General features: G+C 43.5%; 2 protein-coding genes across 7 annotated transcripts in view; one reads left to right on the top strand and one right to left on the bottom strand.

The window, feature by feature from the left end:
* Nucleotides 1–25384, top strand: part of CELSR2 (cadherin EGF LAG seven-pass G-type receptor 2) — a 121914-nt gene that overhangs the window by 32667 nt on the left and 63863 nt on the right. For all 6 annotated transcript variants that reach the window (XM_077334263.1, XM_077334262.1, XM_077334258.1 and 3 more), the window contains exons 2-3: nucleotides 3245–3889; nucleotides 22383–22605. In XM_077334263.1, the coding sequence (XP_077190378.1) occupies nucleotides 3245–3889; nucleotides 22383–22605 (868 nt within the window). The remainder of the gene's footprint in view (nucleotides 1–3244; nucleotides 3890–22382; nucleotides 22606–25384) is intronic.
* RPL10A (ribosomal protein L10a) overlaps nucleotides 1–25384 on the bottom strand; it is a 486091-nt gene that overhangs the window by 454973 nt on the left and 5734 nt on the right. The window lies entirely within an intron of this gene.

Raw genomic sequence — 25384 nt, 5'->3', positions numbered from 1 at the left:
GTAAGTAAGGGGTTACTATGGCATGTGTCAAAGTGGTGAATTCTTTGTTTCCCAGGAAGGGCAAGGCTGGCACACCAACTGTAGCTGTAGAAAAAAAAATATTCTGGCCACTGCTGCAACCTGAGAAATAGGCAGCAGCTGTGGATCAAGGAATATCCCTGAGTCACACACCTGATCCTTCCGGTGGGAGGCTGACTACATAGAAAAAGCCGAAACACCTATTCTTAAGTCTATTAGATGACCTGCTGTCAACATCTCTGCCTTATCTGGATCAAAGTTTTATATATTAGTCCATACCACTGCTCCAGACAGCCTTTCAAATATTCTGCTACAGTGGAATCAGAGAAGGAAAGGTACATTTGGATGTCACCAGCATTTTAATTTTACTGATCTCTAGTCCTCCAAATAAACTTTTCCAGTATTTTCATGTTGAAGTTGAAAAGCATAAGGGATGGGATGGAACCCTGTTGTGCTCTATGGACCAGTTCCCAAGATGGGGTAGAGCACTGAATTCCCATCATCAGCCTTCCTATGACACAGGGTTAAACCACTCCTGAGCAGCTCCACTGGTATCTGGCCTTAAGAGGCGGTTTAGAAGGGGACCATGGTATAAAATAACACTAAGAAGTTTAGGAGAGCTAATAGAATCAAGGTCACGTTCGCAGTGAAGGCTGTCCACCAGTACAACAAAGGCAGTTTCTGTGCTACCGGCAGGTTTGAAACAGGACTGAGTTCAAGTCTTGTTTTTCTCAGAGCAGGGGAAGAAAGTTCTGGCTGTGGATTCTATTTCATGCTCAGTCAGTCCATGAAAACAGTTTCATCCCCCCCCCCCAGCGCTCTGTTAATTATTCTGACCTCTTGCCGGTCCTGAAGCCTCATTAATGAAATGGCAGTTGAATAACTACAATAGTAGGAATTACACTGGGGGGAGACTCCTTAAAGGGACAGAAAGAGGAGTGTGAGGCATTGGCTGTTTGTAAGAAACCATTCCCCATACAGTAAACTGGCAGTGAAACAGTGGCAGAGATGTCTAGCGGTCACATTTAGTCTGCCTAGGTTGATAACACTAAAAATTAAGTCTGAAAGCACTGCTTGTAGCATTTGTATTTTTATTTGGGAAGGGCTATGGCAGTTTTCTGAGAACTGCATTACAACTCAAGATAGGTCATTACATTTCTGCCCATGAGCCAACCACATCATTTCTTTAGTATTTGACAGATATACACATGTTTGTAAAGACGTGGTTATATGTCCCTAAAGCTTTCAGAGACATGTTTATTACATGGCTTCAGACAGTTTCAGTCCGAGGCAAGCCCAGTTAAAGGATTTGTGGGGCCCAGAGCACCAGAGCCAGTTGAAGGATTCACGGAGCCTTAGCAGAGCACAACTTGTGCTGTAACAGCGGGGCACCCTTCCCAGGGAAAGCTGGAAATTTGGAAGCAACTGACAGCTTCACTTTGCTGGAAACCTTGGCAAGATGTACAAGTGGAATGCCCCAATATCTAAAGGGCCCTTCATATTTATGCAGCTTGTGGTCCACATACAGGCTCAGTGACAGATACACATGCACAGTTACTAACAAAGCATGCATAGCACCTTTTTTTGTTCTTACGATCCCAAGCTGCATAAGTATGAAGACCCGCCTAACAACCTCAATGTGAAGGCCCATTTAACCTTACAGCACTGCAGGCCCCTGAAACTGTGGAGCCCATAGCACGTGCTCCGTGTGCTACTAGAATAGACTGCTTGTGGTCCCACGTGCAATTTTGGGCAACTCCAGGTAAAAGACCTTTCTCTGCCTGATGCACTTGCAAGCTACTGCCATCCAGAGGACACTGTACTGAGCAGGATGGACAAGTAGTCTCAGTATAAGGCAGCTTCAAGTGTGTGAATCAGTTATAGCAGAATTGCATGATATACTTACTATTATTTACTCCATTAATACCCCACTTTCTCTCTACCTAAAGCATCTTACATAATCTCCTCTCCTCTGTTTTACTTATTGGTCCAAGAGCATTGATATCACTGCTGATAGACTGAGAGAATTTCACAGCAAACAAGAGAATATGTATGCCTGAACTTCTCTAGATCTCTATATTTGTCACCTGTTATTGTACAAATTATCATTATTTAGGAGGACAGGGATAGCCACACCAGACATGTAAGTGTGAAATGTGAATAAAAAACAAAACAAAAACAACAACAAGAAACAATGTGGTTCTTTCAGCAGTGTGATTATTAGGCTAGTGTGCATGTGTGCGTGCACACATACACAAAATCAATTCCACAGTGCCTTTCTGTGCATGATCAGAAGCTGCACTTAAAAAAAAGCAGACATGATTGAGTTATTCATATGCAGGCCAAATAGCCCATTGAAATTCAGCTTCCATGACTGCAAAATACTATCCATATGTGAGCTGCATGAGCCCATGCTCAGACTTCCTTAGGTCACCTTGTAGCTAGCATGACTGGAGGGGAAGCCACCCAAGTGGCTGTTCTCATATGTTCTGAAGCTGTTCAGTAGTGGTGGCCTTGGTTAGGGAGATGCTTAAGGGAAGCATCATCTACTCCTGTGTGGTAGAAAATATTCATCCACACAGGGGAGAATGTTCTTTTTACCTCTTCAATAAGCAAGATGGCAGATAATCTGATAGCATGCTGTGAACATATTCTTTTGTGGTGCCAGTAGCAGCTATTGTATTATGTTGTCATTTTGACAATGTTTTATACTTCAGTTTTGCAGTAAGCTGATTTATAGATCCAGGAGGTGAAAAGTGGAACTCACATATTTTAGCAGCCATAATGGGGCTGTACTTAGGATGAAGGAGTTTAGTCCTGGCTGTATATTGGGTGTGTGAACTGGGATCCACTATCTGTGATGAAGGACAGCGTTCCAGAATTGTAACCTTCCTATTCTGTCTCCAGAGGCCCACCAGTCTTTGGTCTCCCTCTCTTCCATGGTCCTGAGGGCAGAGTGAAAAGCGGTCTTCAAGCAGCAGCTGGACAGCTACTTATCAAGGATGCTTTAAGCTGATCCTGCATTGAGCCGGTGGGTTGGATGGCCTGTATGGCCCCTTCCCACTCTGTGATTATATGATTCTATAAGCATAGGAAGGCTGAGCCAATGGTAGGTGTCCCCTATACAGGAGTAACAGTGCTTGAATTTCTCTCTGCAGGCTGGGCTATTCTGTCTGCTCTGTGCTGCACAAACAGCATTAACTCTTTTTCTCCCACTTTTGTACAGATGGAATCCACAGTGTGACTGCCCAGTGCACACTTCAGGTGACCATCATCACGGATGAGATGCTAACCAACAGTATTACCTTGCGGCTAGAGAACATGTCGCAGGAACATTTCCTTTCCCCTCTGTTGGCCCTCTTTCTTGAAGGGGTGGCAACTGTGCTATCTGCCCCTCGTGACCATGTTGTCCTTTTCAACATCCAGAATGACACAGATGTGCAAGCCGCACAGATCCTTAATGTCAGTCTCTCCGTGTCATTGCCGGACGGAGTCAATGGCGAGCGCTATATTCCTTCAGAGGACCTGCAGGAGCGCCTTTACCTCAACCGCACACTCCTGGCAGCCATCTCAGAGCAGCGAGTCTTGCCTTTTGATGATAACATTTGTCTGCGGGAGCCCTGTGAGAATTACATGCGCTGTGTCTCAGTGCTGAAGTTTGACAGCTCAGCACCCTTCATTGCCTCTGATACCATCCTTTTCCGACCCATCCACCCTGTCAATGGTCTGCGCTGCCGCTGCCCGCTTGGCTTCACTGGGGACTATTGTGAGACTGAGATTGACCTTTGCTATTCTAACCCCTGTGGAAACAATGGACGCTGCCAAAGCCGCGAAGGAGGTTATACGTGCGAGTGTAAAGAAGGCTACACAGGTAAGTGTTTGTCAGGGGAGTGGGGACATCATGGGACAGAACCATCAAGTGGACTCCACTTCTTCATCCATTACTGCTTTATTTGGCTCTCTGGTCTGGTTTGGACCAACATGGATGTTCTGCATGGCATTATGGGATTGGATCCGTATGTCACTTTATGCTTACAGAAGTCACTTCCACTAATTTTCTGATCTTCCTCCTTTCATCGCAGCCTACTGAGATTCCCAGAATGTTGTTCCTGGGGGACAGGACACTTTCAGGAACAGCATGAGACGTGAATGGAGAGAGGGATTTTCCATTAAGGGGAGAAAAAAACAAATATCTCTCCCTTCTCCTGGTGGGAAATACTGTTGAATCCAAATCATTGTCATAATATATCATTTCCACAGTGATTTTTGGTGCAAAGCAGGCTTGTAGTCAGAGGTTTTGTGGTGTTGTAGGGTACATTGGAAGAACATGGGCATTTATGAACAAGGGCTTCTCAATTATGCCACAGCTTTTATCCAGTTTAGAGAGTTTACTGAACTGTTTCCTGAAGCTACTGATTAAACATTTGCCCTTATAGATTCACAAATAAGAGGGTTAGAAAGTTACATAAAAAAAAGAGAGATCGAAACTGAAAATTCATCGAAAGGGCCTGGAATATCTTGAGATATTCATTGCCCCTCACAGCCTCTTCCCTTCCGAAGGCTATTATTTTGTGTCCATGATATTTTCCATTTCTTAGTTCATTTGTACTTGGCAATGTGAATTAGCCTGAAGGATGCAGCAATCCCCAAAGTTGTCCAGTGAGCTTCATCAGTGAATGGGGATTTTAATTGAGGTCTCCCACATAAGGTACCAGCAATTTATCCTCTGCGCTCAACTCCCTCACCCCCACCCCATCACCAGCACATAGCGTTTGTACTTTCCTTTTCTTCTGTTCTCCTCCACTGCCATTTTATATTTTTATCCTGGACTTTAAAAATAAAATTGCACTGCAAGAAATCAAATTCTGTTACTGGAAAAGCTGATTTCTGAAATTGAGTGAATTAGGCAGAGATTCATCTCTAATTTTATGTCTTCTAATTATGGGGAGAAGCAAAAAGCTATGCAGGAAGCCAAAATCTTCCTTCCTCATTCCGGGAATTACATTGTAGCCCCATCCCTTCTTCTGAGATTTCATTTGGTATTAGACATACTTTTTGAAGTCTGTCTTTGCGGCTGTAATATCAAAGATAAGAGTCTTGGTATGCAGGATATTGTACTCAGTCCCAAATGCACTTAGGTAAATTTGTTGAATACACACTGCTCTGGCTTTATGACATCTCTCTGTGTGATTTCTGTTTCTGTATCATCCTGATGGAGTCACTTATCCTGTGGTGCTTCACTCCTGGACCAACGTGACTTAGGGAGTAGTTAGTTTCTGCTTTTCGGAAGGATATGGGAAGTGAGGACCAATCAGTGCTGCATGGAGCTAGATTAGAGGAAGACATTTTTAGCAAGTTTCCTGAGATGGTTCTGAACTTTAGAAAACCTTTTCTGTGTGCTCTAATGCTCTTCCCTCTTTGTGGCTCTACTCATTATAGAGCCTGATTTAGCCCTGCAATGGTACTACCATTTGCATTCCTGCTGCTTGGTTGCATTTGTGATATAACAGATGTAGTGGCCAGAATATGAATGGCCCCTTGTTTGTGCCCCAGTTCAACTAGATGTCTTTTCCATGCAGGGCTGTACAATGGCAGGCTGACTACAGATTCACTGGTAGCTTTCCCAGTCAGGACAATGAGTTGTTCTCACATGAACTCTCACATATTACTAGGAGATAAAAGGCAGTAGGAAGCTACTCTTGTATGTCTGCCTAGTTTGTGTATCTGTCTGCCTGCCTGTGCCTTTCTTTCATTAGGACTGCCTGCTTGGCATCCCTGGGAACATTATGCCCGGTTCAAGAGAGTAGCATCTCCTGCTAAGCAGCCTATTTAACAATGGGCCTGCTTGTTTTAGAGCCAAGGGAGCATCTGCACCTTGACTAGATCCTACAGCCCTACTCATGAATAGTATTGACCAGCTTGGAGTCTGAGGGGCTACTATTAGCATGTGTCTTAAATTTATTTGTGGTAGATAGGCATCAGTATAACTTTCAGTGGGATAAATTAGTGTCAGGAACAAAAATGTCAAAAAACTAGGCATCTTCTTCCATATTACTTTCTCTGCACTAAAATGTTTGAAGATACGCACCTACTGATGTGTTACCCAGATTCTAGAAAGTATGTTGGAAGAGTTTCTGTGCCATCGGATGGATTCACTGGATTTGGACTCCAGCCAGTAGTTCGCAAACAGTCTTTCGCTGAATGCAAAGGAAATGTATGGTGGCCAGAGGAATAATGTTGAGAAACCAGTGGCACAATTGAGTATCCCAGTGTCACCTCATAAGTCTTTGGTTCCTGTGTGGAGCTACTATGGTTGCATTCCCAAAACCCTGCCTTCATTCAGCTCTGCTGCAATGGGAGTGATCTCTCACACTCCATCTCCCTCAGGCTGTAAATGATGGTCTCTCTATGTGGCTTCCAGTGTTATGAGATTCTGGTATTTAAGGGAAAAACTTAAAAGCGTCTGAGACAGGGAGATATACTGTTTTATTCTCACTCCAAACTTGCAACACACCAGGTAGGGCCTGGAGATCTAACAGAATTACAGCTGATCTCCAGACGACAAAGACCAGTTCCCACAGAGAAAATGGCTGCTTTGAAAGGTAGACTCTATGTCATTATTAGGCATGGGTGGTTCAGCTTGGAGCCAAATAGTACCTGAATCAATGCTGATTTGAGTACTGTTTTGGCACATTCAAGCTGAACTGCCCATTCCCTGGATTCAGGGTAGCTGAATCTCAATCTATCTTATTATTTATTTTATTTATTAGATTTCTATACCGCCCTTCCATATGGCTCAGGGCGGTTTACATACAACATGGGGGATACATGGAACTAGTTAATATATAACATAAACAAATACAACAACAACAATAATCTAAATAACACAATTTAAGTGATCTTAAACAATATAATAGGCCAGATGTGAGATCTCCACGGTGTATTAGTGAGAATCCTGGCCGCTGCATTCTGCACCAATTGCATTTTCCGGATCAAGGATAAGGGTAGGCCTGCATAGAGCGAGTTGCAGACTGGTCTAGAAGTGACCGTCGCATGGATCACTGTGGCTAGGTGTTCTGGTGCCAAGTAGGGCGCTAATAGCTTGGCTTGGCAGAGGTGGTAGAAGGCCTGCCGTGCTACTCTTGTGACCTGTGCCTCCATGGAAAGGGAGGCATTGAGGATCACCCCCAGGTTTCTGGTGGAATGGGCTACTGTTAGATGCACGCCATCCAGGTTGGGTAGGTGCGCTTCCTCGCTTAGGCCCTTCTTACCCAGCCACAGGACCTCCGTCTTTGACCTCCGTCCTTCAGACAACACTGCTTGAGCCATTTCATCACTTCTTCCAGGCATCTGGTTAAGGTTTCTGGGGGGGAATTGGGGCGGTCATCCATCAGGAGTAAGAGCTGGGTGTCAGCTGCGTATTGGTGGCAACCCAGCTCAAACCTCCGTACCAGCTGAGCAAGAGGGCGCATAAAGATGTTAAATAAAATAGTAGAGAGGACTGCTTCCTGTGGGACTCCACATGTGAGCTGATTATGGTTGGATACTCTCTCTCCTATTTCAACCCTCTATCCGTGACCCCGGAGGAAGGAGATCAGCCATTTGAGAGCTGTCCCCCATATCCCGGTATCGGCAAGGCAGTGTGCTAGGAGCTCATGATCTACAGTGTCAAATGCTGCTGAAAGATCTAATAGTATAAGCAGCGCTGACCCGCCTCGGTCTAGCTGGCGATGGAGGTCATCCATCAGGGCGACTAGCGCCGTTTCCACCCCATGGCCAGGCCAGAAACCTGACTGAAATGGGTCAAGGGCTGAAGTTTCCTCCAGGAATGCTGATATTTGGTCCGCTGTGATTTAACCTGTTTAAATGCATCCCCCCCACACTACCTGAGAAATCAGGGGAGAGAGCATGCGCCTAACATCTAATAGTGACACCTGCTTCCTTTACATCCCTCCCCAGCTGGAGGGGGGAGCAGGAGTGACATCTGTCCATCAGCTGTTTGGCAGACACTCTCTTTCCCCCTTCTCAGGCAGCAGAGGTGATGCTGCCTGGGAAGGGAAGGGGAACAGAAGCATGTGCACAAAAAGCCCACAAACCTTTTGGAGTCGACCAAATTAATTTGGTCAAATCTGAAATGTAAAGGGATATTTGTGCATTTCAAATTTGTCCAAATTGTTTTCAGCTGAATCAAAAAGTGTACAATTTTTTGTGTGTGCGCACACCACTTCACTGAAGTTTCGCCCCATGCTTCACCCCCAAATTTCCAGGTATTTCTCAACAAAGAATTGGCAACCCTAGATCTAGAGCCTGGAATGGTGTGTGCCAAAGCAGCCCTCTGGCCACTTACGAAGAGGATTTGTTTGGGACTTTTGTCCTCTCTTGCTAGCAAAGAAAGCTGTTGGGTTCAAATATGTTTAGTGGATACATTCCAGAGTATAAATGTCAGGTGATTAGGGTGGTATTGGCTCCCATGTGTCCAAGTGGATGCTTGTTTCTTTTGCTGATCTAGAGCAAAGGACTTCCATGACAAATTCTGCAGAAGGCAACTGAAACTTCTGCTTGTAGATAGGTTAAGCCCGTTTCCCAGCATCAGTAGTAAATCAAGCTCTGGTGCTAATCTCCGCCTCCACATATTTTTAGAAATGCCATCTCTGGCTTCTCAGCTTTAATCATCTTGACTGAAATCTCCATCCCCCACACCCACTCCCCCACATCATCTGGCCCATTCCTCCAGTCATTGCGCCTTCCCTGTATACATTCCCATGAGGTTCTTCTTCTAGTGGTTTTAGGCCTACTGCTCTTACTCTGGGATTATCTGAACCTAAGAACCACAGCTTTTGGGGTGCTTTTATAACATTCTTGAATTGGATTTGAGCTGAAGGATCTACATTGGTGTCTTCAACACCAATAGTGTCAGTCAAACTGGTACTTGCACTCAGGAAAGTTAACAGCTCGTTCCATATCCTTGATTTTTATTACAAGGTAAAACAGAACTGGCGTGAGAGTAATTTCACTTTCATTGGGACAGAGAGTACTTTGACAACAATAGTTTTCTTACTAGAGCTATAATGAATGCTCATCTGTGTCACATTTTGAAGTGAAATGTAGACTTCAGAGGTATTCCCCCCTATCATCTTTTTCATTGCTTGTCAGCTACCACATTATACCGCTTGTTGTCCTCACTGGCTGTTGTTTCGGTGTCATTTGATTCTTCTTGTTGGGAATGTTATGCTAGAAATTAAAGGATCACGTATCACTCTTGATGGTATGGCACCATATAGCCAGATGCAGCTATTTGATGATATAACAAAGCCACTTTGGAGCAAGAGCAAAACAGAGTTCTGAGCCTCCCAGAGATCTCTAGAACAAATGGCTATTTGGCCTATTTGGTCCAATCCTTATTATTATTATAAGTAGGGTGTTAAAGGATCACAAAAGTTTCCATCTGCACAATATTAGAAATAATAATTAGGGTTAGCTTTCTCAGTGTGTGCCCCACACATTGGACTGTGGTCAAAATCAGTTATCCTGGGATAATGATCCACCATGAATCACATGCTAAAGTGAATTAAAGGGGAATCAGTAATCCCAGTTGTGGTCAGGAGTTTTGGATGGCAGTATGATTATGATCTCCAGCATAGCAGTTTTCGGACTCTATACATTCAAGAAATTCTTGGAGCAGGGAATATTTTGAAACTTTCTATTTGAATGCATGCCATTTTTGGCTCTGCAGAGCAGCTCACTGATCTGTACATTATTCTAGGTACTAAGTGAGATACGTATGGCAAAACCATCCTGGAACTCTTGTTTGTGAGGATAAACAGGCCTAACTTGGCATAGCAATCCCGAGATAATCTGTATGAAAACAAGCCTTAGTTGCATTAATAGAACAGAGACACAATATAGTATTCCATAAATATATGACAATACAGAAATATAATAGGGACAGATGGTGTCTTTTATTTCTCCAGTGCTTATTTTAAAGTGCACATGTTCAAAAGAGATGTTGTTTTCCCATCAGGTATAAAGACGAGAGGTTGAAATTCCTATTTTGAAGTCTAGTGTTCATGCTGCCAGGCACAATGCACAGTTCACGCTTTTTGGGTACATTTTTGCTCTGACCAACTAAACCTCGTGAAAAATACATGTGCAGGTCAACTGTTTGCTTTTCTTCTGGATCACTTCTTTGTCTCTTGCTGTCTGAGAGCAACACTGAAAGCCTGAACAACTCTGAAAGAAACTGAATATTCTATGCTGTCATGTGAGAATTATTGAATGGGAAAATGACCAGAAGAGAAAGGGTTAAGCAGTTTTTCTGATTAAACGTAGGTCTCCCAAGGATACTTTTGGTTAACCCCCTCCCCCCAAAAAAAATCCCACAGGAAAGCTGTACACAGCGTACAATCTCTGATAACACTGAATTATTATTAGCACCAAAATAATAGCAGTTGGGTGTTACAGGGACACTGGAGACTTACAAGTTCCACTTAATACTGGAAGTAATTATTTTCTGTTGCATATCATCACGCCTAACGGTAGCTGGAACAACTGTTAATCCCTGAGTATCTCAAGTAGCACCCTGTGCAATACAAATATATATATTTATTTGTAATATTAGACATTTTTATCAATGCAGAGGGATTGATAGAATCCAGCATTACTCTTCATGATGGTCAAGGATGATTATCAGCAAAAGGACATGAAGCACATTCCTGGGCATAACTAGAGACCGTCCCTGTTCTCTGGAATGCCCTCTGCCTCTAAGAAGTCTCAGTTATTGCAGACTAACTAGGGGCAGCTCAGTGGCTTTAGTCAGTCAGGGATCATCTACCAAGGATGGTATGATAGGGTTTCCATGGAGAGAATGATAGGTTCCCTGGAGAAAAGAAACCCTGGGTACTACGTGGACTGTGGGAAAGGGACATCTCTGTATTTGTGAGACTGCTTGGAAGAAAAGAGGTACTCTGAATGTATATTGGTTGGGGGGGGGGGCAAGAATGATCCTCATGGCCTGGCCTGACCCCCGCCCTCCCTCCATTTCTTTATGTAACTCTTCATTTCTGCTCTTGCGATGCTGGCTCTCCCTGTGCAGGTGGAGGGGGAAGGGGAGGCAGACAGCATGGGGGGGAGGGGGAACAGGGGCTTTGTCTGCCTCAGGATTGGGGAGGGGCACTGTGGGAGAACATTGGTTTCCTTGGCAACTGAAGCTGGTCACTAGGGTGAGGGAACCAGAAGGAGGCTGGGAATAAATCTTCTATTCAGAAAATCCTCACAAGGTTGGAGATGGGGAGGGGGATGTGTGTAGGGGTGTGAGGAAGGGGCTGAAGTGAGGGGGAGGGAGGGGCAGCATGGAGAAGGAGCAAGCTTTGATTAGAGAATGGGATGCAACAAGAGAATGAACTGTGTGAAACGGAAGGAAGTGTAGCCATGCCTTTAACCGGGAGGCCTTTAGTTTGGGGAATACAATGACATTAACATGCCCAGTGCAAACTGTACCTTGGTGAGTCCAGTCACCTATAGCCATCCTCCCCACATTGCTCAGAGAGTCTCTAGAATACAGTAAACCGCCATCAAAATGTTGCTGTCTTGTCATGGCTTGCATATCATTGTACCATAATGTTTTCAGTATCCCTAAAGTGATTAATAGTGTTAATGCAAAGAGAGAAAAATTAGTGGATGGGAAAAGCTAGTATTTATTATAATCATCTAAACTTAGCATTCCCATCAGTGTGATACTTTGTAGGATGCAGTTTTCAGATATAATTAGATAACGTAAAGAAAGCAGCTGTGCCATGGGATCGCCAAAAGTCGGACATGACTGAATGGCTGACAACAACAAAGAAAAATACAGTACAACAGAATGAAGGTCTTTATTTCAACTGTGATCGGGAGCTCATGTCACTGTTTCCTGTCTATTAAATTGCAGATCGGGGTGTAAGCCAGTGTTTTTCAGACCATAGGTTGGTACTGAAAAGTATCTTTCTTGCAGGGGGGTTGCAAGTCAGCATATAGAAGGAAGACCAGGATGAGCTGGGAGAGGAGACTTTGGGGATCTAGAAACAGTATTTGCTGGCATATAAGACTACTTTCCCCCCCCCTGAAAAACATGCCTCCAAGTGGGGGGGGGGTCATCCTATACGCCGGGTGCACTTCAGTTGGGATAGACATAGCTGCCCATAGTGGCCCTGTAATGTAACAAACTCTATATTTTGAGTGGAAATGTTGGGGGATCGTCTTATATACCCAGTCGTCTTATACGCCAGCAAATACGGTAGTTGTGTTTTTTTTTTTGAGGGGGGGGGAGTTATAATACAAAAATGCCTTGTGCTTCTGCATAAAGTGCAGAATGGCCATGAACTACAATCAGTAAGACAATATGTTTGTAAATGCTAAACATGAAAACTAAAATATACATTTGTTCAGTGTTAATATATATATGATATTCCTGTGTTTTATATTAGGGAGAAGAAAAGTAGAATGGAGTTACTGTACTTTTTGGGACCTACTTTCAAAGTTAGTTCAGATGTGGCTTCAAAGCCTTTGGGAATCATTAGCTTAAGCAGCCTAACCACTCACTGGGACCCAATGCATAAAAAAAAACTTTTTAGTCTGTGGTTTATAAGATGATAACATTTGAATCTAACAGAGCCAGCATGTTGTAGTGGTTAAGAGCAACAGCCTCTAATCTGGAAAGCTGGGTTACCTTGGATAGAGCTGTTCTCAGAGCTGTTCTGTTAGAATTCTCTCAGTCCTACATACCGCACAGGGTGACTGGTGTGAGGACAGGAAAGGAATGCAATTGTAAGCTCCTTCAGGTAGTAAAAAAAGGGGTCTAAAATTCAACCCTTCTTCTAATAGGATAGTGAGGCACATGGCCACCCTGGGGAAATTGGCTTAGTGGTGAAGGCATGGTGGTCCTGATCCCAGTCAGGGCTGCATGTATCTGTGACAAAATTGCCACTATGAACCTCACAATATATACTTGTGCCTGTGGTTAGTGTTCCTGTCACTACGCTTCCCGCAGAGAAGAGGGAGAAGCCGCTGGGACAGACCATGGGAACTGCCAGAGTGCAGACATCTGGGCCCCACCTGGCAACAAGGTAGCTGCGCCCAACCTGGCTCCAACAATTGGAGGAGGCTGGCAGGAGCCTGGAGGTGATGATCTGAAGGGGCAGGCCGGTAGCATCAGCCCTTGGGAAGCCACAACTGGAAGAAGTTGCAAACCATGCAGCAACTGGGCATCTGGAGCAGTGGGAGGGAAAATGACCAGCCACCAGCCTCTGCGATGCAGCAACAGTTGCAAAAGGCTGCAGCGGTGCTGGAGTTGGCATCAAGCCAGGAACAGTCAGGTCTGTAGCCCATACAAGCTGGAGAAGAAAAAAAAAACCTTCTGTGGATACGAAAGGGAACTGGTAGCAGTAATGGCATTAAGCCTACAAGAGTGGAAGCTAAGAGCTTTTAAGGCTATCCAGAGGGATAGCCTGAGAGACCATTGGCCCAGTGATCCACCACTCTGTAAGGGACCACACAGGAAATGATGAGATTGGCAGAGGCTGGAGGTGTCTTACCCCAGGAGGCTTTGGAGGAAAAACCAGACCTCACCTGAGACATATAAGGAGAGGTACTAGGCAAGAGGGGAGGGGAACCTGGATGCAGGAAACCTCTCCTTCCTGGCTCCCTTCTGAGGCCCTTTCTGGGGCCAACCTTGTGAATAAGAATGCTGGTGGAAGTGACAGCTCTGGACCCTGGCTAGTCCCTGGCAGAGTTGGGTGACTTGATTATGAGGACCCACAGAAAACATAATGTGTAGTGAGGTCCCCCTTCACTAGCCATGAAGATTTGAAATGTGAAAGACATCCTCATAATTTCAGTATGTTGGCTTCAGGCATGTGCACATGATCTAGAAACTGTGAGATTGACTGAGTAGCACTATAGTCATAAGGATGTGTTTGGCACAAGCATTGTACAAAGAAGCATTTATCCCTGATCTTGGAGTATACCGAGGGCAAGAGGAAAGTGTCCTCTGATCCTATGCCAAGCCCCCTTGGTTTAATTTTGTTTCCTTTCATACAACAGGATCTGTATATTGCAAACAATAATGTCAGATGAGCCCTAGGACAGATAGGAGGAACTTGATTTGGAGGAACTGGGTAAGGAGGCAAGAGGTGGAGTTTTCACCATCACTTTCTGGAGACTGAAGTTGCCATTAACAATCTAGCCCTTGGTAGTGATGATCATAGTATGCAAATCCATAACTGTGTATTTATTTACTTTTAGTCTGTCTTGCTCCACTTATGGGCTGAAAGCTTATTCTATTTCATTGGTCTATTCTATGTCATGCATTCTATGTCATGCATTTGTAGACTACCTTTCAACCATATCTAGTCCCCAGGTTCTAATGATGTACTAAAACATATATCAACAGACACTAAAAACAAAGATCCAGCTACAAACCACACATCCACCATCAATGTCAGCTCACCATCATAAACAGATACCCTCAGTGTCTGTTGGTGAAGAGGACCGAAGCATCACCTCCCTTATCCAGACAATGCTAGGAGAGCCAATGTGACATGGTGATTATCGGAGTAGGATCTGGAAGACCTAGTTTTGAATCCCCTCTCTGCCATGGAAGCTTGCTGGGTGACCTTGGGCCAGGCATAGCCTTTCAGCCTAACCTACCTCACAGGATTGTTGTGAGGATAAAATGGCGGAGAAGGGAATCACAGAATCGCAGAATCACAGATTTGGAAGGGGCCATACAGGCCATCTAGTCCAACCCCCTGCTCAATGCAGGATCAGCCCAAAGCATCCTAAAGCATCCAAGAAAAGTGTGCACCCAACCTTTGCTTGAAGACTGCCAGTGAGGGGGAGCTCACCACCTCCTTAGGCAGCCTATTCCACTGCTGAACTACTCTGACTGTGAAAATTTTTTTCCTGATATCTAGCCTATATCGTTGTACTTGTAGTTTAAACCAGTGGTCCGCAACCTTTCTTAGGCTGCGGACCGCTGCGCCGGAGTGCGGGGAGAGGGAGACCCGGGGCCCTGCGCGTGCACGGCAGCCCCGGCGCAAACGCGCATGCGCGGACTTGCCATGCGTGCGTGTTTGCACCCCCGGACGCAAACGCGCACGCGCGGCAAGTCTGCGTGTGCGCATTTGCGCCGCCGGCATGCCGGCCCTGATTCCCTCTCCCCGCCCTCCCGCAGTAAGAAGCTTCCCGGGCCGCAAGCTTGCGGCCTGGGAAGTTTTTTACTGCGGGGGGGGGGCGGGGAGAGGGAGCCGCGGCCCGGCACCGGGCCGAGGCCCGCAAGTTGGGGACCACTGATATATAAAGGGCTTTGAATAAGGGCATTATCATTCTTCCAGTCTTTTATTGACAGCTTTGGTTTTTCTTTTTAATTAAGAATTTGGCCTACTTCTTCCTTCAGAACTGTGTCTCAACATATTTCAGAACTGAAAACAGCAGGAATATCAAGTTTCTAGTAAATTATCCCCACAAATGTGGGAAATATGCAGACTTGGAACAAAATGCTACACCTATAGTCTGGCAGTTAGTTGGTGGTTCACCTAACTAGAAACCTCTCAGAATAGCTCTTTGAACTTCTCTTTAAAGCTCATTCCTGTGTCAGGTGCTCCTAGTTCACACTGCCCTTCTGGGAGATTTCATAAGTTTGTCTGCCATGCTAAACAAATGCATACGTGCCAGTTGTAGTAATTTCAACAGTGTAATTAGCTTCTTCAAGATCACAGCTAAAGTTATGGCAAATTTCCATATCTCTGAACATGTTGAAGCCCAGTACCAGGAATCTGACTTGCTGTGTGGGCCAATTGGTGGCAGAGGAAACACTTTTGAATGACACCCCAACTCCTGTTTCAACATTTGATTGTTTGTTCAACTGCAGCATGGCTTGCAGCTTCCTTTAATACAAGAGTAAAAGGTATCAGTCATGACAATGCAGTTAAACCATTTCATTCATAACGTTCATCATCCATAATATTAATATGTAAACAACACAGCACAAATTGGTTCTAGATTCCTGCTATAAATTATGTGAAGGTAGGCTCCTTGGCCACTTCCTAAGCTTGTTTGTACTGCAGCCCGCCTCTTTATAAAGTGATACTTCCCAATGTACATTGCGGTTTCTACTAGGGTATATCTTATTAAGGCTTGCGGGGGTGAAAGGCAGTTGGATACGCTCCACTAGTGTATACAGTCCCTTCAGGTCTACTGTCCAAAGGGGCAATGTCAGCATGATTCTTCTTCTCCACCGCATCATAATAGCTGATCTAGTCCAGAGCACCTCTGATGAATTTTGAATCTGGCCCTAAAGGATGCCTCTGCAAGATCCTGTGCAAACATGCCCTTGCTTGGGAGTCAGTTGATTCCTCAGTTTATAACAACCTGCCTTACTTCATCCCTCCCTTGCTTTCTGGAGTGCTGCTCTGAATAGAACAGTTGTAAAAAAATGGGAAGGGTTAAAGTAGGTCTGAACCTATTTTGTGATTCCACATAAGAGCCATATACTTCCACATTCTGAGAATAGTGGCCTTTTTTAAAGTTTTTTTTTAGTTTCTAGTCCTTATGGCTGACAAAATATATGTAATAGTATAGGCAAAATCTGTTGAAGTGTCTCAAATTGGGCCTAGGAAGGGGAGCAGGTAGGGTTGCCAGTTCTGGGCTGGGAAATACCTGGAGATTTTTGTGAGTGTTGTTTGGGGAGTGGAGAGACCTCAACAGAGTATAATTTCATAGAGTCCACCCTCCAAAGCAGCCATTTTCTCCAGGGGAGCTGATCTTGGGTTATCTGGAGATCAGCTGTGATAACGGGAGTTTTCCTGGTGCCATGTGGAGGCTGCCAATCTATCCTAGGTGTGGGATAGAATTGGGCTTCCTGCTACAGGATTTCAGGCTTCTGAGGCCTCCTCATGACTACAAGAAACAAAATAAATCAAACAATGGATTGTGAAGTGGACTGCAAACTTACATGGACTTCCTATGGACTGCAAAGTAGCCTTTCGTGTAACAGAACTGGGGCTATGCTTCGCTCTGGATATTAATTTGGCATAATATTGAAAAGTGTAGATTTTGTTTATAATGTTTCAGAATTTTCCTTCCTCTCCCCCTCCCACCCAGCACAAAAACATTGCAGTCGGTGGAGGCAACAACTTCAAAACCATAGCTGTTGAAAATGTTGACTTTTTAGGTTGACTCGCAGGAGGGCATTTTTGGCTGGAATAAGACGCAACACAGCAATGTAGAGATAAACATGGCCACAGCTTTATTACTTCCCCACGGGAGGGTTGGCGCAGCCTCTGTGATAGACAGCAATGCCAGAAGTATTATGGTTAAATGCCTGCAGACTGTATACTGACCAGTTTTCCAACAAAAGTGGAACAACTCTTAATTTGCTCTATCTGAACCACACACATAGGTTTGAGGGCAGGACCATGTCCCTGAGCCTTCTTCAAGCCATTATAATTGTTTTTTCAAACCTTTATAATTGCTTTGTAAAAGTCTTTGACAGACAAAATAATTTTAAGAATAAGACTCTGGCAGAGCACCTGGCTGTCATCTCTCTTCATTCCACAGACATCTTTATTGCAACACCAAAGCAGTTAATTATTATTGCCAACAGATGAAAGGTTTGATCTGTTTCTTGACAATTGCTGTTTTGCTAAAACCACAATCTACCCTGCCCTACGCTGCTTTCCCTCTCAGTCTCCAGAGGCACAGTTCAACATTCAGTCACTTCTATTAGAGAATTCCACTGATATCAGCAGCAACTATTACGAAAAGCTTCAGAATCACAAATGCTCTGATCTAGCAATCACAGTCCTTTTATGCAGTTACTTCCAAGGGCACTCCTACTCCTGGAGTTTTCTTTTCTCTTTATCCAATTTGTATGTAATATGCAGCTACCCAAAGTGCTGCTACCTTCCAGAATAAACTGCAGGGTCTGTCCATGACAGTTTCCACGCTAGCGATATTGTTTGGATTTGCCTTTTTAAAGGGCCAACTTTTTTGTCCATTTCTAAAATCTGCCTTTCCAAGCGCAGACCCAAATTGCACTCTCACTTACTGCAGTTAAGGGATTCCCAGTTACAGCGATTTCATTTTTCAAGGCGGAATCTAATTCAGGGCTGCCCAATGGAGAAATGCTTTCATTTGGGTTTTCCTCCTGTCCACCATCTTGAATCATATGTGCACACCCTCTTATCACCATTCTCTCCCCTCTCCTTTCCTCCCCTTCTGTCCCAAAACATCTGACTCTTTAAAAAAATGGGTTATTGTGTTACAGTGCTGTCTCTAATTATTAAAAAGTAGATTCAGATGGGTAGCCGTGTTGATATGAAGTAGCACAATAAAATCAGAGTCCAGTAGCACCTTTAAGACCAACAAAGATTCTAGGGGACTGTTTGGCTGTTTTGACAAAGGATTATCATTGGCTGTATTTGGTTGTGACACAGTCTACTGATGTAACATAATTGATTTTTACTATATATTCTCTGTCATGTAAGAAGATCATAGTCTGACGAAGGGTGCTTGCACACGAAAGCTCACGCCCTAAATAAATCTTTGTTGGTCTTAAAGGTGCTACTGGACTCTGATTTTATTAAAAAACAATGGCAGTCTCTTGTTCATTATGCTGCAGCAGTGTTAGATTGCGATAATATATATTTTAAAAAATCACATCAGGTATACTTGGGGGAAGGAGGGAGGCAAACAAGGGCCCAGAATGGTTGAAGTAAGTGCAAGCAGGCACCATTTTGCAAAAAAACACCCACCTTTTTTGGAAAAAGGGAAGGGAGCAAAGCATTATGGGAGGCTTCCTCCTTCCAACTCAGATGCGGAAAACATATGGCAAATTTCAGCCTGGGAAACCGGGGGTGGGGGCGTGGGGTGGGAGGAAAGCTCAGATGTGGAAAGCCTAGTGTTAACTCACAGCATCCAAAGGAAATCCAAAGCGAGGCTAAAACAAGGTATATATGTCTCAAATGTAGAAATGGGAGCGTCTCCTTCTCACTTCTTTCCTCCCTCCTAGTCTTGACATGGTCCTTCTCGATATACAGTCCAATCCCCTTTGCAAGTAAGTCCCAGTGAGTTTGATGGGATTTAGTCCCTCCTGAGGTGAGGAGTGTAGCCTTGTACTCTTTATCACTGCTTTCTGCCTAAGCTTGTGGTTCTTTTTGTATCCTTACTTCCATCTTTTTATACCTTACTGCTGCTTTGCTTTATTTGCTGTATTTTTTATAACTACTGTTGTCTTTAAAATTAATATCACAGCTTGAGAGAATTGACTTCCAATTCTTGCTGAGTCATGTATTCATTGAAAGGCCTTTGGTATGGCATTTTCTTTGCTTGGATTTCTACTCTGTAAAATAGGAACATTAATGACCCATCTCTCAAGAGGACAACTAAAGATAAGCATTATAGAACATTATATATGCATTACCTCGCAAAGGGCCCTTCTGCATAGCTGGCCATGAATGGCACCACTGGCAGTCTTCAAGCGAAGGTTGGATACGCACTTTTCTTGGATGCTTTAGGATGCTTTGGGCTGATCCTGCATTGAGCAGGGGGTTGGACTAGATGGCCTGTATGGCCCCTTCCAACTCTATGATTCTATGATTCTGTGATTCACTGCTGTATTTTCTTCCTCTGCCCGTATACTTTTCTTTCCTTTCTCAGGGCCAAACACTGAAACTTGTTGGCAGAGTCTGAATATGCAGGGAGAGTGTAGCACTAGGATGCTTGAAGAATTAAATAATTGTATTTATGAACTCAACTATGTATAGAAAGAGAGAGACCCAGCTAACTGTTCTAGCTGTTGTCATTCTATCTGATTAACAACTGTTCCAGAGTGGAAATGTGCTCAAAAAGCAGGAGATCTCCTGTTAAACCAATCAAGACACTGCAGGAGATAATGTGAAAATAATTGGGAAGTTTATGTGCTAAATATACATCTCCTCCAATGTCTCTTGAAAGGCACATGGGGGCGGGAGACAAGATCACCTGGTCCTGCTGTGCTATGGACCTTGTACCACTGTGGACATCGCAGCAGAGTGCAGTTCTAAAATGGTATTGGCATCCATGGGTCAAATCTGTGCATACTGCAGTGTCTACTTTGGCTCCTAATTCTTGGATGATACAATAGACTTGTGTTGGCATGAGAGATATGGCTCTTCTAGCTGCTGTTATATTGATTTCTTTGGTGTCGCAGAGAATATGACTGGCCTAGAGACTTTGGAATGTGAAACTGAATATATGAAATTTCCAATCCATTGGTTGATAAAGCCTAGTACTCTGACTGGCAGCCTTTCTCTTAGGTCTCGGATCCTTTGGGTGCCACAGACTGACCCATCTGCATACCAAACATGTAGTCTGTCATGAAACAAAGACTCCACTTCTCTTTGCCCGCACCCCGGCAATCTACTACAATATGCCACAAGTTGTCTTGCAGGGGTGCATAGGCTGATCTTAAGTCTTTCACCTGAAAAGGCTGCTTATCTGCTGCTTATAATTTGCTACTTATAAAGTAAGGTAGTATTTACTGTTTTGACCTTTACACATGTAAATATTCTTTATTCACCACAACCACTTTGCCTTCTTGGGTTTGCAAATTTCAGCACTCAGATTATCCTGAGCACCACTCAGAATGAAAAGCAGGAAGGTGTGCCTGCTAGCGCAGTGAGGCCGAGCACCGCTTTTCATGCGTTCCAGTGGCTTCCTTGGGAGAAGAGGCTGTGGTATCAGTATACCAGGGACTCAATGTGCCATACTGCATCTTCATCGTCCACTGCCAACGCAGTGTGGGTTTGAAGCACCACAGATGGAGACAGTGCCTTGATGGCTCAGCCTTCTGATGACCCAATATGTTGATATAGGAAAGGATTAAAATACAGAATTGGTAGGAGGAAGTAGGCCTGCTCAGATATAGAGGATGTTCCCTCTGAGACTCCATATTTACAAAAGTTCTCCAAAAGAAAGCACTGGCAGTTGTTGGGGGAATGAATTCCTCTATATTAGTTAGTAGAACAGTAACTATCAATATCTATACAAAGGTTTCTGTTATAGCATTAAATATTTTTATTCTGTTATATACAGAGCTCTTTTTTGAAACAAAATTATTCCAATATATTCCCATTTGTACTGACATTCACAAAAGAGAATGCTGAAAAACAATGACAGATGCAGATCTATTGAAACACACTTCTCTTTTTTTAGGACTGAATATGAACATTCAGAATAAAAACTTACAGAGGGCCATGAACTCCTCAGTCTGGTTTGCATTGGTATATAGGTTATAGGATTGTCAGGAACAACCTGACAAACAACTTTAGTGTTCCATCAAGAGTTTTTGCATACACACTGCCTGTTCTTGTCCCTGTCTTGTACCTTTTGTAATCTAGCTTTCTGTAGGATTGTATCAAAGTCATGCTTCTTAAACGAGTGGGGAGGAGGGTGGGCAGAAGACAGTGGAACTACCAAGAAGAGTGACAGTGGTGGCACTGTTCCCTGCTTTATCATTGATATTTGGATCCAAAGAGCTGCAGACAGAGGGCTTTTCTACCTCCTTTGCCCTCCAAGAAGCTGCTCTTAAAACTTCCTTTGGGACAATGTGATGAACTACAGTAGTGTGCAGCTGCAGGTGTGATACTGGTAAAAATCAGAGACCCTTCCCCTTGTGTGATCAGAAGTCACTTCGACCCAAACAAGGGGCTTTGTGGATTCAAGCCAAAGTCTGGTCCCCTAGATTGTAATTTGGAAAAATCAATGGGTCAGCAAGCACAGTGTTTTATGCCCCTCACTTCTTCCCAGATGAATACAGTCTGAACTATATGTTCTGCCTCTTAGTGTTGACAGGCGGTAGAACAACCTTCGACTAGACTTTACCTCGTATTTCATGGGACTGCTGCTCATGAACGTTGCAGCATGGCTCTTAATTCACATGCTATCTAAACTAGAATGACCTAACATAGTTGCCTGTGTACCTTTTAAAGCTCCTGGGATCAATTTATACTACTATATTAAAAGACTGAGTATGGGCATTGAAGGGATCTATGCAAAGTTTGAGCTTTCTGTTAGCCTATGTTTAACCCAGCATTGCTCAACCTCCTTAGTGATGGCATGATGATGAAAGAGGTAGGTTGAGTTGTGACTTGCCCACAGTTTTAGCCTTCTAGCATGCTTGTATGAATTGACTCTGTTTGATTTTGTTTGCAAAGAACTTTTTTTTTAACCTAGGGGGGTTCAATAGGGCAAAGTGTGAGAATTTGGGCCTGAACCCTTCTGCATGGAAGATTTGTTTATCACCTGTTAGTACTGGTGCTACTAATGGTACCTCTCTGCTTTCCCTGCAGGGCAGAACTGTGAGGTGAACTCACGCCTGGGTCGCTGCACCCCAGGGGTCTGCAAGAATGGCGGCACCTGTGTCAATCTTCTGGTGGGTGGGTTCAAATGTGATTGCCTGTCTGGACACTATGAAAAACCCTACTGCCAGATGAGCACCCGCAGCTTCCCTGGCCATTCCTTCATCACCTTCAAGGGCCTACGCCAGCGCTTCCATTTCACCATTACTCTTACGTAAGTACTTGGCTTGGGAAACAAGGGAGTCCTGGGCAGAGAGCCAAAAATAAAGGCCATATATTGTCTTTTATTAAGAGCAGCCAAAATAACACAACACAAGCATGCAAACGTTTGAGTTCTCCAAAACTCTTCAGCAGGCTAAGTGTTAACAAAATAAATAAAAAGGGCAGGAGGAGGAAAAGGTCTCTTAGGCCATGATTTTCAGGACTCTTCTTGTCAGCAGCAGAATGCTTTGTTGGCTTCACTGGGCATAGGGTATGGCTGGCTGGTATCAAGTGGCACCCTGGCATGCTGTGGAAGAGAAGCAACCCCCCCCCCACACACACACACACAAAAGGAAGTCTTTTAGTTTAAAATATAATCACTAGTAGACTAAATATCATTCTAATGCCAGACAGAATGTACAAGTCATTTAAAAGACTGTGAGCAAAGGGGAAGAAAGAGAACAATCCTTATAGAAGTCATACAAGAGATTTAATTTAGTTGATGCATTAAGTAGATTCAGTATGAGCCAAACTGTTACTTGGTATTGCCTGGTTAAATTTTCAATGTTGTTTTTCCACAAAAGGTATTAATTTGTAATTTCTAAGAAATCTTCCCAGAACTTTGGACTCTAAAGCAGGTTTTCTCAGCCAGGGTTTTGTGAAACTCTGGGGCTTCTTGACGGCACTGGAAGGATTTCCTGAATGGGTGGGAGTTAATTAATTTTATATATTTTTAAAAAATTGTTAAACATTTATTGGGTGATATGACCATCCACCCCTCACAAAATGGCCAATGAGGGCCAGGAGGGGGTGGGAAGGGGAGCGGCCCTGGGTGGTAGTGTCCACAGCTATGCTTGCCAACCATATTCTATACTACAGCACCACTTCTTGGGTTTCTCAAAGCCTGAAAATTGCCTGAGGGGTTTCTCAACAGTAAAAAAGCTGAGAAAGGCTGCTCTAGAGACTCAGGATAGCTCCACTACCACTACTGCTACTTTTTCTAGCATCTATATTTATTTTAAAGTAATTTTTAAAATACAGACACATAACTAAGGTATAATAAAACACACAGTGGGTCAAAAAGACTACCAGATTAGAAGTCCAGATCATGAGAAAACAGTTTAAATATTCAATATAATTCTATTTGAACATGAACCATTCTAGTAGCACACAATAAAATTAAAGGATCCAGGAAAACCCTGATTAAGAAGACTCAACTGGCATCTTTGGAAGCTATAATCACAATCAAAATAAGTAGCTTCCCGCTAGAGTCTGTATATAACAAGTTGCGTCTTTTAAAACAATTACTATTTTAGCATGAACCCACAGCTGTAATTAGTATTTGTTTAATGAAATGAAACAGTAAGAGATCTGAAGTGTCTCTGTTTATGTTTTCCAATGACTAAAACTAACTTCAGGAGACTTGGGGGCAGTACCTAAGAAAAGTGGGATTTTGGGAGAGGTGGTAGCTCAACAAGGTTTGTGATGTCATGGAGTCCGCCCTCTGAAGATGTCCTTTCCTCTAGGAAGTAATCCCTTTAGCCTAGAGACCATATGTAATTCCAGAAGAATGCCAGGCACTTTGAGGTTAGTGGCCCTACTCCGCAGATATAGTCAGGTATAGGCTGCTGGTGAGAATCCTTCCTGATGCTTCCACTTCAGAAGCTGTCCTGCTCTGAATGCGTTGAATGGGAATTATTCCCTCCTATAGCTGTGACAGTGTCCACTCTTCTTGTTTTCTACTCAAATAAAGGGCATATTCCTCTGCAGATGGGGCACCAAAGGCAGGTACCTGAATGGGCATTATTCCATCCTCATTCATTCTGCTTCCTTCAACAGAAAATATGACTAGATGAACCATTTATGGCAAGCAATTTTTCATCTATTTGGACTTTGGTTGTTACATTTAATCGATACATCCCACTAACTCTCAGCAGAATTCTCTAATATTGAGATTTTAAACAAACAAACAAAAACTTCTGTGTCTTCTGTTTCACTGAGAGAAATGAGAAACAGTGTATATGCCAGAGGATGTTGAGATAGCCATGACCATAGATGGATTCAAAAGGGGATTAGATCAACTGATGGAGGATAGGTCCATCAGTGACTACTGGCCATAGTAACTAAAGGAACCCCACCATATCCCTGAGACAGTACACTTCTGAATACCAGTGCTAGGAGGTAACACCAGAAGAAGGCCTTGGCTTCTTTGGTCTCCAGGACAACTAGATGGTCACTGTATGAAACAGGATGCTGGACTAGGAATTATTTATTTACTTTTTTATTTACTAACCCACCTCTCTATAATCTGTTTTAGTATCATTTAACAGTTGTTTCATTCAGCCCCTTTATATATCGCATAAAGATTTTTTGTCAGTATTTACTGTCTAATACTTCAACTTGCTTTAAAATGTTAATAGTGCCCCCCTGCTAGATTCAGGATTTTTGATCTAAAGATGCTCTGTTTTCTACTAAACCACTCTTGTTTCCTTGCTTGTTTAGTAAAATATTTACATCCTGGCTTTTCTATCATTTTATTCATTCGGTTTTGGTTGACCCTGTCTTTAGTGCCTTGATTTTAGGTTTGATTTTGTTTGCCCTTTCTGATTATCCGAAAATTCTTACTTTTTCATTAGTCTTCTTTAATTTCAGAACAAAAAGTACTTTGTCTATCAAGGGACAAAGATGGAAATGTCTCTTCACTATCAGTATAAATATTTTGTACCAGATTATTTGAGTCCCCAGAAGATTATTTTAGATTTTGAATAACTTTTACATTCCTATCTGAATAT

This window comes from Paroedura picta, chromosome 4, assembly GCF_049243985.1.
Source record: "Paroedura picta isolate Pp20150507F chromosome 4, Ppicta_v3.0, whole genome shotgun sequence".
NCBI lineage: Eukaryota > Metazoa > Chordata > Lepidosauria > Squamata > Gekkonidae > Paroedura > Paroedura picta.
This window is presented reverse-complemented; position numbering and strand designations above follow the sequence as displayed.